This window comes from Pestalotiopsis fici (genome assembly GCF_000516985.1).
Source record: "Pestalotiopsis fici W106-1 unplaced genomic scaffold PFICI_Scf_1, whole genome shotgun sequence".
In the NCBI taxonomy this organism is placed as follows: Eukaryota; Fungi; Ascomycota; class Sordariomycetes; order Amphisphaeriales; family Sporocadaceae; genus Pestalotiopsis; species Pestalotiopsis fici.
In genome coordinates, this window is record NW_006917091.1 from 5,140,816 (window position 1) to 5,153,512 (window position 12,697).

Sequence of the window (12,697 nt, forward strand, 5' to 3'; positions counted from 1 at the left end):
GAGTCGACGGAGTTGCCAAAATCGGGAGTGCAGCTTGTTCATGAAGGAGGAATTTGAAAATGCGGGCAGCAGCTGAGTGGGAAGTTGAGCTGCAGGCCAGGTGGAGCTGCGTCATATGTGCCCCCCTCCTGGAAGCTTTGAGTGGACGAGTAACACGGCAACTGTCGCGTTTTGATAGTGGCAATTGCCCTTCTATTCTTTTGCATATTCCTCATTATTAATCTATTTTGCCTTTCGAGAGGAGGAGAACCACGACTTAATAAAGTCAAGTTCTCCAGTTGATTAAAATTTGTTGCTGCGCTACTCAACAATCAGTGACCGCAAGTGCTACCAGCGGCTCCTTAGATGCAATGAGTCTATTCAGAGCTTATACAGATAAGCTCCCTCCCCGCCGTGTCAAGCATGCATCACTTACGATCTTCGAAGATAAAGTTCAAATGATACGACGTCAAGCTCGGAAAAGCGCCCAAAATTTTTCTCATCGACAGTTTGGTTGACACAACTCAAATTAGAAAGCTACGAACTTAGGGCCATATGCCCATTTGCATATCCATGTTTTTGTCATCGTTACCCACGATCAACGACGTGCCGTCCCACCAGCGGACGTGCTCGGCAACATTCGACGCTGGCGGTTCCCCTCCTACGTAACCTGCCGCCGCCGCTCTCCGGAGGGCCACATTCCACGTGAAACTGCTCGCGCTGATGCCGGCCGTTAAGTCGGCCCTCAGGAGCACCTCATAGTCTATCAGTGCCTGCTGATCCCAGGAGAGGCTGGCGAGATAGTCTCGCTCCTGCAGATCCAGAAGATCGTTCTTTGTAAAAACAGTTACGTTCATGCCGCGCGCCTTTTCTTTGAAAGCAGTAACATTCCCCGTCGTGTCCCCCGTAGCCAAGTAAGCGAGCCGATAGGGCGACTTGGTGATAAAGTCTAAATAGTATGCTGCTTGCTCCTCATATGGTGGGAACTCAGTATTCCATATGTCCTTCTCGGTTCTGAGATGCACTCCCACAAATCCCTGCATTCCCTGATACTCTGGTGGTTGTCCCTCTTGCGGTTTCAATGCGTGCTGCTGCATGGCAGAAACCGCCGATGCAGACAGAATCCTTGCGTCTTCGCGGAAGCGAAGTATGCGGCCGAAGCTGCTGACAAACCCAGGCGAATCATATGCGGTAGGCCAGACGTAGGTGTCTACAGAAAGAATAACTCGAAATGGCCAGGTTCGGATCTTGGCGTCGGATTTAGTATCAACAAATTGTTGATACTTCTCCCTCCATGTCTCTGGGGACTTCATCATGGATCCGTTCACCATGTCCATACCAACATTCGCGACTGATATTGTGACAGGATTACCCATTGGGGTATTGTATAGCTCATCAATAGATTGTATGAGTGTCATCTGTGGACAAAAGCGTGAAAGTGTCTGGTTCAAGTGTTGTCTGTCGTAGTAGTAGTCGAGCGGAATGCTTCTTGGAGTCCCTTTCGAAGGGGGTATGGTGATGGAAATATCCTTTTCGTTGCGTTTGACGACCTCGGGCAGGATCAATTCCGCTTTACATGGACGAGGTCAGCTCGACGATCTCCGTACACGATTGTCCCCAGAAACTCACCGCCAGCCTCCATTGCAAATCGAATGCAATTGAGGTGAGCATTCCTCACTTCGCCGATCCCTCCTGGGACTGCATCGCAATGGAAGATGAGGCCCTTGGTCCATGTTCTATTGGCGCATAGGGCTGCAATTGCCTCGCCATCGAAGGGAGCGCCAACTTCGTGCTGCAGATAATGATCGAGATGATCCGCCTTTTCACTCTTGAAATGTCCAACAACTTTCCTATAATCCGGCGTCGCGAATTCAAAGTACCATAGAGACCAAATGAAGATTACAAAAGCCACCAGGATCTTCAACAGGCTAGAGACTCGGGTAGAACTGATCATTGTTGTAGCATTTGTCCGTATAATGGCGGGGCTGTCATGATGGGGGAAAAAAAGGTCATGGCAATTGAGCCGTGAATGATTCGGGACAAAGCCACAGCTCATTATTAAGAAAAGGGGGGATACTAAGGTTTGGAATGTCTTGATGCGCCCTTGAAAAACGCTTGCTTTTCATGGCTGAGGCGTGGCTACACAAATGTCTCAAACTCATCAATACGACGGCTGATCAACAGATACGGCCAGAGTACCAAGCTTTCCCACGTCTGAATAGAGAGTGAAAGTTCTTCCTGACCATTCCCCAGAGGAGCGGCAACGTGTCCAAGATGGGGCCGCAACCCTCTTTTTGATGTCTCTCGAACAACCTCGCTTTCATCTTTCGGCGGCAGCAGCCATCGTCCCCACCACCAGTCGAATAATCATACCAAGATCCTGCGGTACTTTGAATATTATATTCTTGTTCGCCAGTAAAGTCCCAAGTTGTACAGACAACTATTTGGGCAAGAAACCAATGGATATCATACCATAACATCCAAAATCATGTATACAATAACGAGATCAATTACTGTTTCGGTCAGGCCAATAAGCATGAATCACTGCAAAACGTTCGGGTTTCCCCGGTTGGTCAACGGCGATAGCACATCGAATCCAAGGATGCCGTGCATCTCATCGCACTGGATCCGTGAAGCAACATAAGCCGAGTAATCCAGCACGAGGCTAGCACAGGGCTTGAGGGCTAGATGGAAGGTTGGGAGATACCGACCGCGTGGTACGAGAAGAGCATCACCTGAAAAGCCCGTGTCATGTCCCACCCAATGTAGGTATTGGTATCGGCTGGAATGCCAGCCAGCGGCCTGTAAGTGGTTGGGCTACCCTCTTGCTGACAATGAAACTAACACGGGTTGGGATGTGCCTTGGTTCAAAGGATCGAGGGACTATAACCACCCATCGATGGTCTATTCCCTTTTATGGGATGAAGTTCTCGTAGCTTAGATGCGAGGTCATACTAGATCGTCAGGTGTGCCTGACAGGCATGGTTGAGATTGCAAGGGGCGCCGGCGGCCTTTCTACACATCGCCAGGGCGGCTGCAAGGTCTCTGAGACCGAGGTTGCCAGGATTGAGAAAAACGGTGAGCCAAGGCCTCAGTGTTGCTGAGAGCGCGTACATGATTCATCGTATACTCGCCCTATAGACGGGTGGAGTCTCATGTGGATAAGAGAACACAAAAGGCCCACGGAAAGATATATTGCTTGCCACCTTGGATGTATTGTATGTTCTTGGGCAATTTGAAGACACCAGCTTGATGAGTCTGCCCACACTTTTTGACCAGGCGATGGATCATCAGCACAAGACTAGGGAAGGGTTAGACTGAAGATTGATGATTCTCTGTACTCACCCTTGACAGGTTGTACGATCAGGGTATGGCCAAGTTTTGACGAGGTGAAGAGGTGGATACGTGACCAGAGCTGTGATCAGCGAATGCCCGACATGATTGGCTGTCACATGGTGGAGCAAAAACACTTTACGCGTCTCGTCCGCGTTCTTTTCGCGTCTCCCTCCAATCACAACCACCTTTGTCACAACATGAGTCTTGCCGTTCGTGGTTTTTTTCTTCTCTTCTCTTACCCATCTATGGTTATGATATGCCCTTACTCGATTTGCACGCACACACACACAAGTCCCACGTTACATTTCTCTTCTCGCCTGGATTTGGTAGACCCAAGGTAGGCAAAATAGAGAAATGAGGCTGGCAGTACAGAGTACGTAGTACGATTTACGTAGCACGATAGACGACTTCGACCTCGACTATGCTGGTGCTGGGACGCTTCCATACCTCTGTCCAGTATGATGGGTCAGGTTCAGTTCATTTGGGAGGGGCTGTTGGGGCCTTGTTGCCGCTAGGTTCGAGCGCGGCCTGACGCATCGACCCGAAGACCTTTGACGGCGGCAAAGAGATCCCATTTCTCGTAACCTTCAGCCTCTCGTCAAGCTCGTTTTGTCAGCCGAGCAACTGACGGCTTGAAGGCGGTCTTGTTTGCCAGGTCTTTCCTGGGCCTTTTCAGGGTTCAGGCACGGCAATTGCCATGGCTAGCCAGCCAAGCACGCTGCGGAAAGGGTCGCGTCAGGGTCACATTGTCACATCGTCACATTTGACTAAACACTCAAGTGCTGCCCGTCACCTCGCACTTGCTACTATATACGTACCCTGAGCGACTAGATTTGCTCCAGTCAATCCCGTTCACCGCAAATTGTTAGGTCCAGAACTACTACTTTAGAGGCTTGACGCCAGTCAGTTGCTTTGGATTTTTGCTTTCGCACATTGCCGTCCATGACTCCACCTATCCCATACTTTCTGAACGTATTTTCACAACACGCGCGTTCGTAGTTTCACGCTGGGAGCGCGCTGTGCCGCAGAGTACTCCAAACTCGCGGGATTTGAAGCGGGCAACAAGAAAACTAGCTGAACAACCGTAGCCATTCCATTTCGTTCTGCCCGCGTCCACTCTGGGGGTGGTGTTTTCCGGCCAGTGAATTCCCGCGTTCTTCTTCAGACGCGTAAGTACAGCCATTTTCTGGTTCGCTGCTCGGTTCCCCCAAACTATGCCCGCCGATCAATGCATATGCGCTCTGCTGTGTTCGTCGTTGTTGGCCACAAGCTGCAGCCGTCGTGCATGAGCGCATGCGATAGTCGTCGCAGAGCTTGCAAGCCAGCCATGTCACACTAGAGTGCGGCCTGCTAGGACAGGCACCCATGAATCTCAACGTTCTCGTCCCCACTGCTCCTGTCATCGCGAAGCCGGTTGCATACCTAGATCATGCTTTTATTTTTACTAGTGTAGCACGTACGGTAGTATCTACTACCTACATGCAGTCGAGTATCTATCTCTCAGTTCACAGCCGCCGCTGTCTGTCGTTTGGAAGGATCCTGCGCCAGCCCAAGCCCAATCCAAAACACCACCAACCCCCAATGCCCTCCCACGCTTCCTTCGTCTACCAAGAGACGGGACCTCGTACATTCGGGCAATCCAATTGATGGCTCGTCTCTGCAGTGGAGCCAAACTCACGATACGCCAATTACATATTCAGTCTCCAGTATCGGGCATTACGGTCCAGTGCTTGACTTGATACATGTACTAGTAGGTATGTACCTACCTACAATATGTATACCATCATATATTGCTTGCCTACTACGTTTACCTGCCATTGCAAGCTTGGGTATCGAAGCAGCCAAACACAATCTTTGCCTATAGATGCGCATGTAATCCCCCAAGCATAGCACGCCACTTGGCTTCTGTTTGGTACGGTACAGTAAAAGCTTTGGGCTGGAACTAGACAGACCAAACAGGACAGAGGTCTTCTGGATCTCTCTCGACCTCTCTCTCTCTATCTCGCGCGCGTTCTGCTCGTACCCTGGCCACATGCCCGTGAACAACCAACTCCACCGCGCTACACTATTACCCACTTTTAGTCCCTCTTGTCTCCCCGTCTGCTGGCCTGTCTACCTACCCTAGGTCCTACATTATCTATCTCTCTCTCGCCCTGCTCCCCCGCCTCCGTCTTTTCCATCTTTTATTCTACATTCGCAACATATCCAGACTCTACCTAGTCGTTCATTCCCAATCCCCATCCGGCCTTGGTAATGTTTGGCGGCGGTGGCGGGCATATAGCGAGCAGCAGCAACAACAAACTGCATCATCATACTGAAAGGTACTAGAACGGCGGCATCTTACTACTGCATACCGTACAGCGGGAACCTACAGTACCTAATTAGTATGTGCTATATGCTCTAGCCACCCAAACCTGCATTAATGCAGTCCGCCCGTCCCCTCAATACCCGACTACCTTCCCGATTTCTTTATTGCCCTCAACCAACGACTCAAGAATTACGACCTTTTATGACTATTTTTTTTTTTACTCTTTTGATTTGTTTGAGATTTTCCTCGTCAAAATCTTTCTCTTTTGTTTGCCCCGCCAGCTTCTCAGTATCTAATTGCAAAGATACTGTGACAGAAAAAAAAAATAAGAAAAAGAATAAGACACAGCATACTACTGTAACAGGCAGTTGAGAAAGTTGGCTGTGTGTGCACGTCCACACTCTACTACTATTGCTCCCGGACGCCCGCCAAGAATCTTCGTCCCCGTTACAAAAAGTATCAGCCCTGGACCAGCCACCCGAATTCCTCCCAGACATTCAGGGCCCTAAATCCGGGGGTCTCCCCGCTACGATCCCTCGATCATCGGTACCTTTTTGTGCACGTTGTGCTTTGAGTAACTTCTGTCATCGCCATCCATGATTGTTTTGCGCACGACCACCACGACGCCGATTGATTCGCCCTACCCGTTGTGACAGGAGCTTGCGCTTATAGCGCTGCACCTGCCATCAAATCTCGTCGACCGTTGGTGTTGTTGACGGTCGGCATCGTCAAGCGACAACAACACACAGTCGCAGGACACAACGCGCCCGCGCGCGCGACTTTCTTCCTCTTTCTCCCATCACCCCCAGCCCACACCAGCTACTACTGCGACGACTTTTGCGACAAAGATGTCTTCATTTCGATTGCGGGCGACGACCCTTCCCGGAACTTTCCGCGATGAATCCAAAATGCCCAGAACTCCGGAACCTGCCAACGCCGGCGGAGACGAAGAACTTCTATCCTACCCAAGGCCGCGCCTCAGACTAAGGAAGCGCAACGCTTCGTCCCAATTGCGCGCTGCGAGTCACCACGAGTTTGTCACGGATGCGACCGCCGTGACCGCCGTGACCGCCGACACACCCCTTCCTAGTATAGAGACGTCGGATTCTGCAACCGCATTTGCGACTCCTGATGAACACATGGTCGATTATCTGCCCGCGATACATTTGCAACATGGCGACAACGACGACAACAGCTTGAGGGATCCCTGTCCTATTAGCACGCGCATCGGAGTATCGTCAGTATCAAGGCCCCAAACGCCCACTGTGGACCTTGCTCCATCGTATAAAGCGTCAGCCAAATTCCCCAATTGGTCAATCGACTCATCATGGAGCGATTCGGATCTTGAATCCAGTCCCGAGTATGAGTCTAGCAGACCTTCCACGGCCTTTTCAACGCAAACAAGCTCGTCGCTATTCAGCCACTTTTCACAACCTTCAGAAGATGGCGATTGTATTAGCCCCGATGTCGATAAAGGCTATTTTAACTTTGCTGACTGGCATGGCAATGACAATAACGGCCTGAGCTCCAGCAGGGCACCTAGAAAAGCTCCGTGGACCCGGGCAATGAGCTCGCACCTGTGGTCGACGTACATGTTGTACCTGTCAGACTCCACAGTGACGCCCGTCAACATGGGCAAGAGCTGCATTCCGCCAAATGGCGTCTGCGCCCGCGTAGCTCGCGAAGCAAAGCGCAGCTGGAAAGGTTCCAAGCAAATGCTTGATAGCAATAAAAGTGGCAGCAGTACTCCGACAGCCGAGTCTGCTAGGCCTTATATCGAGTGGCCTCATACGTGCGCAGCTACCCGCGCCCACCTGCGCGAGCTGTGCAAACTGCGAGCGGCCCCTGCTGCCTCGAACACGGCACAAAGCCCTGCCCCATTTACTAAGGCAGCCCACAGGCGATGGAACCGGAGATCGACGCCACTACGATCTCCTTCGGTGTTCTCCGCCCAAGAGATGGGCATGTCCTTGGCATTGAGCACCTCGGAAACCATGCATCCAGAAGGTCCAATGGCGCGCTTGACGAGGTCTGTTCGCGAGTCGCAGAATACATCTCAACCATCATTGCCCCGGACGCATGGTCTGAAGACCGCCGACCAGGTGGAAAGCGATCCTTTCGTGGACAGCAGCTCACAGGCGAGCCGCATGCGACTAGGCTCTCCGTTTGCTAAAAGCTACGGCCCCAGCTCGTCGTCGACACTCACCGAGGGCATTGAGCCGCGTCGCCAATCCCTGACTGTTGGACCACCAAATTTCCTCAAGTCGCCTGCCCGCCTGACCAGATCTGGCACGCAAAAACGAAGATCGAATAAGAACTCGGGCAAGCCTCGTAAGCGCCGTCCAAGTCTGGCCTCAGTCGTGTGGGATCCGCCAGCAAAGACGACAGATTCATCTCCGAATACCTCTGCAGGCACTCAGTTCAGCTCGACAGATTCTCGCGAGAATGACAAACTCTTCGTTCCTCGAACATCGACCACTGGGATTTTCCCCCCATCCACCACAAGCAGCTTGCACGAGCCCGCAGTGCCAGCATCAATACCCGCCCGTCTGGGCTCTCCATTTTCATTCCCTCACGCGAGTCACTCTTTTCCCAACAGATTTACACAACCCATTCATTTCAACCTCGGTGCTCTCCGAAAGCCATTTGCAACTGTGCATCAGACCAGAGAGCCCAGCCCTGAGACGTCGCCAACTCGGGCAGGTCTATCATCACGCTTGGCTTACCTGGATCAACGACTCAAGGACCTGAGAAACAGAACTAGTCGCCAAAAGTCTCAGTCGCCGTCCATCTGAGCCACTCGAATGCCACAGCTTTACAAACCGAGAAATTTTATTTGCTCAAGACTTCACTTTTTTTTTTTTAACAACAATTGCAATAACAACAACCACCTTTTTCAGCCATTGCATTAAGCATCCTTGGACTGGAAGGCTATAACCTTATTAATTTTCCTTCATTTGCATATTTGCATAACTCATTCATATTTTCCTTGATTCACGGGATGTATGAGAATACGGATACGATATGACGACGACGAATGGTAAATGATGATTATGTTCTGGGCACCAAATCACGATCTCAAACAACGTACCAGCATGCCAGAATATGGCTAGGATAAATCGGCGTTTAATTGGTTTTTGACCAAGAAAAGTTGTTTATCAACGATTTTATGATACATACAGGCACGCGATAGCATATGAAGCGATTGGTGAAATAGATGGTCATTACATAGATAATTGACGAGAAACCATGAGTGCCAGATTCCATCTTGTCTTGTTTGACTGTGACTTGAACATGTAATGCCCATGAATTTTTTTATCTAGTAATATACCTTGTTACATGAATGGTCGAATTGGCTCGTTTCAGTTTATATTGCCGCGATATCCTCTTTCTTCTGAAAACAGGCCATGTGTGTGGCTTGGTGCGACATTCTGCAGGAGGCATGAAAACCGCAGACCTCGGACTTACGATGAGCATAGGAAAAGGACTGGTTTTTTCCTTTTCTTCACAGTCTTGAAAATACACACTTTGGATGTCTCAATTTAATTCAATTTGGTCTTGATATTTAACGCCTTGTAGCACCCCATGGGTATATTGTAACATTGCAATAGAACGCCGGACCCTATCCTTTCCTTTGAATGATGCCGTTTAATGCAGAGAAATATTGTATATGATATAACAGGAATGAAAAGAAAAAAAGATACAAGGAAAGGAGTAAGTTGTCTGGACAACGATAGGGTTTGCCCCATTTCTCGTCATGGTATATAAAGCTGTGGTGTTTTTTTAAAAGAATCAAATGAAATATATGTGTCGGAGGACTTAGTCAATGTCCAGGTACAAGTCAAAAATCATGGTCCTTGGCGAGGCCACGAGTTCCTTGTCCGTGATGCTGCCGAGAGGGAGCTCGAGATGACCGACGATACTGCGGCGGTTGTTCAAAGGAGACGATGCCAGTTCCGCATCAGACTCAAGCTCCTCTTCCTCCACATCCGAGTCGAGAAAGGACAAGGAGGGAACCCGGCGGTGGGCAGCAGCAGCAGCCTCCTTCCTGGCGGCGAGCGAGTGCGGGCAGCGGCCCTGGCCGACCGAGGAGCGGTGCGTGTGAAAGGAGCACTGGCGGAAGCCGAACTGGCGCTCGTCGTTGCGCAGGCTGTTGCTCGGGAGGCGGAGCTGCGGGTTCTTGAACTGCAGGCGCACGCGGCTGCGCGACGACTTGTCCATGTGCGCGTCGTAGTCCTGCCGCAGGGCCGGGGCCCGCGCAAAGAGGGACCGCACCCGCTCCTGCTCGGCGTCCGTGGCGCACCCGCCCGAGCCGTTGAGCGTCCAGGCCACCATGGCCACGATCCACTTGCGCAGGCGGTAGCTGTACATGGCGGCCTCGTCGTCTTGTTCTTCTTCTTCTTCTTCTTGGTCGTTGTCTTGGTCTTGGTCTTGCTCGTGATCGAGGTTGTATGCCCGGCTGACGAGCTGCGGTGTTATGTCCCAGTCGCAACATAGGTACATGTCTTGGATGGCGTCCATGGCGGCGTCCTGGAGGGCATCGATGCCCAGGCGGGCGGCAAAGAGGTGCAGGTTGACCAAGTCCCAGTGCAGCTCCTCGCAGCAGTCTTGGAGCTGGGCCTCGTCAATAAAGAGCTCAAAGCCGGCAAAGAAGGAGGAGGATCCTTCTCCGGTATGACTGCTGCTTCGGTGCCGCTGGTCTGCCCAGTACGCAAAAAGCTCAAACATGTCCGGACACAGGTCCTCGAGCCAGAGCGTGCTCAGTTGTGCGTCGCGCTGCAGGTAGTTGAGCCCCGAGGCGTCGAGACGTGTGGCAAAGTACGGCGACGTCGAGGCCAGCTCCTTTTTGGAAAAGTTGAACTCGCGGCTCTCCTCTCCCACAAAGACGCGGACATTTTCCGAGTCTTCCGACTTGCGGGTACTGTCACGTTGTTAGCTTTCCATGTTTTTGGCTTTCCTGGTGTATTACTGAAAGAGTGTTGATCTACGATTGATGATGTTCAAATCGTATGGTTTGACTGATCGACCGATTTGGGATTCAAGTGCTAGCAAAGGAAACTTACGTTTTGACGGCGAGGGCCGAAGCTCTCTTGCACGCGAGCTTTGCCTTGAGCATGGTGTGTGTGTGTGTGTATATAAGATCCGGGTGATATACAGACTGGCCTGGTAGAGGAGTAATTCTATTGCCGAAGAGGGAAGCCGACGACAATTGGTGGTGAGTGAGTGAACGCAACGACGAACGATGCTCGAACGACAATATGACGGCGATGGGCTGTTCTTCTATCAAAGGAAGAAAGACGGGATGTTCTACATATTATTACATACATGCGTTGGGAAATCCATCGAGAGACTAGCTACATACCTAGCTTCCAATAACCTTAAACATGGACAAGCTTCTCCCAAGCCAAGCTACACAATACCTAGGACCCGGCTTTCAACGGTGGTCCCCTCCCCCCTTCCCCATCCCTGGCCAGGCGTGTCAACTATACGGTAGTGGAACTAGGGTGCTACAGCCCACAAGGAGGGGTGCCCCATTCCCACGCTTGCAGTCTTGGCAGGAAAATCGAAAGATCTTGCGAGACCTCAAACGGGGGGGCTTTTGAGAAATAATTGAATCCCAGTTGCTGTATGTAAAAAAAGGACGAGGGTGACCTTGAATTAATCCAATGATCCATCCATCGTTGGTGGCGCGGGATGAATACGGGTTTTACGGGTTTACGGGTTCTACTACCTACGTACTGTTTAGTTGCCATGTCATTAAAGAATCCAGCTGGGAGAGGAGACAATCAATTGATGAGAAGCTTGTTCTGTACTAAGGTTATTACACTAGACAGGTCCGTGGGCCCTCATCCATGTTCACGGATCCCCTCGCGTTTCGTCTCTTCCCGGATTGGAGGCACGGACCGATGCTGTTTCGGGGGCTGGTTTTTTGCTCTCTTGGGTGCCTGGATCTAATACACCCACACTACTATAGTACTACCATACAACCCAGCCTACCACGATTCCAAGGTGTACTGAAACCCGGGTGATCTGCGCGTGCTGGGATTCTGAGGGTTCGGATGGACGAAGTGCATGCAGTCTCTGAGGATGGGTGGGCTTTTTTCAGCGCATTTACTGCCTTCTCGTCAGTGGGTGGCTTGTATTAGGCAGGCCTGGGCTTCCTGTTCATTGGTCAATCCCGGTGCGAATACTACCTCGTGTGTCTCTGACATCCACTTGGCCCCCAGGCACAGGGGCAGAGGATAAGGGATCCGTGGTGTACTAGTTTAATTGCCTGGACCTTACAGTAGTGTATGCGGTTTGTGATGGCTTGTAAAGAAAGTGTTCCAAACGCTTTTACGATATGCCCATGGCGCAGGTGGTTTATTCCTCCTAAGGCGAAGACCGTTGGGCGCACGTTCTCGTCGCTCTGTTCCAAGGTTGGCTATAGCTCTCGGCTGTCATTACAAAATCGCCGATAGCAAACGGGAAAGAAATCATTTCTCAAGTCATAGCGTTCAACTATAGATCATGTGCATCGTCAGTTTTTTGCTTTCAACACGTCAAGTGTACGGAAACATAAAAAGTCAGGGCGAGTAATCATGACTTTTCATCAGACGGAATCCTCTCAGATCTACAGACCTTTGCACAATGCATCGAAGATCCCCAAGGCCAGCATCAGACCAAGATTTTGTTTCTCGTCCGATGAAAATATTCCGCCGAGCTTTCATGAGGCCCTGGGTGTGGTCTGGCTGAGGTGGTATTCTTCCCCCTTGCCCTCTATTCAACAACCACGTGCTGTTTCAATGCGGATCCTGGCAAAGTACTCGAGATGAAGCCCATCCATCCATCCACACAGCCATGCATAATCCCCTCTGCCGTCCCACGCGCTGTCAAACGAATGCTTCAGCTGTTGAAGAAACTGGGGGAGGACAAAAAGTACGGAAAACTCATGGAACAAAGGGGTTTCGAATTGTTTCGGCATGCCAAACTGTCAAACTGGACATGGAAAATCGCCTTTGCTGATAGGAGTATGGAGCTCCGGCGGAGATCTTGTATCATGCGAAAGGCTGGAGGCTTTGATTGGCAAGAGAG

The 12,697-nt window shown here is 50.9% G+C and overlaps 3 protein-coding genes across 3 annotated transcripts; 1 reads left to right on the plus strand and 2 right to left on the minus strand.

Moving 5' to 3' along the window:
* Nucleotides 1-524: 524 nt before the first annotated feature.
* PFICI_01512 (uncharacterized protein) lies at nt 525-1,933 on the minus strand (the record flags this gene model as incomplete). The annotated part of the gene is made up of 2 exons (XM_007830093.1): nt 525-1,549; nt 1,609-1,933. The coding sequence occupies 2 exons, from the start codon at nt 1,931-1,933 to the stop codon at nt 525-527; spliced, it is 1,350 nt and encodes a 449-aa protein (XP_007828284.1).
* A 4,598-nt stretch (nt 1,934-6,531) lies between these two features.
* PFICI_01513 (uncharacterized protein) lies at nt 6,532-8,418 on the plus strand (the record flags this gene model as incomplete). Its single annotated transcript, XM_007830094.1, has 1 exon — nt 6,532-8,418. The coding sequence occupies one exon, from the start codon at nt 6,532-6,534 to the stop codon at nt 8,416-8,418; it is 1,887 nt and encodes a 628-aa protein (XP_007828285.1).
* A 1,024-nt stretch (nt 8,419-9,442) lies between these two features.
* PFICI_01514 (uncharacterized protein) lies at nt 9,443-10,739 on the minus strand (the record flags this gene model as incomplete). The annotated part of the gene is made up of 2 exons (XM_007830095.1): nt 9,443-10,544; nt 10,687-10,739. The coding sequence occupies 2 exons, from the start codon at nt 10,737-10,739 to the stop codon at nt 9,443-9,445; spliced, it is 1,155 nt and encodes a 384-aa protein (XP_007828286.1).
* Nucleotides 10,740-12,697: the final 1,958 nt, after the last annotated feature.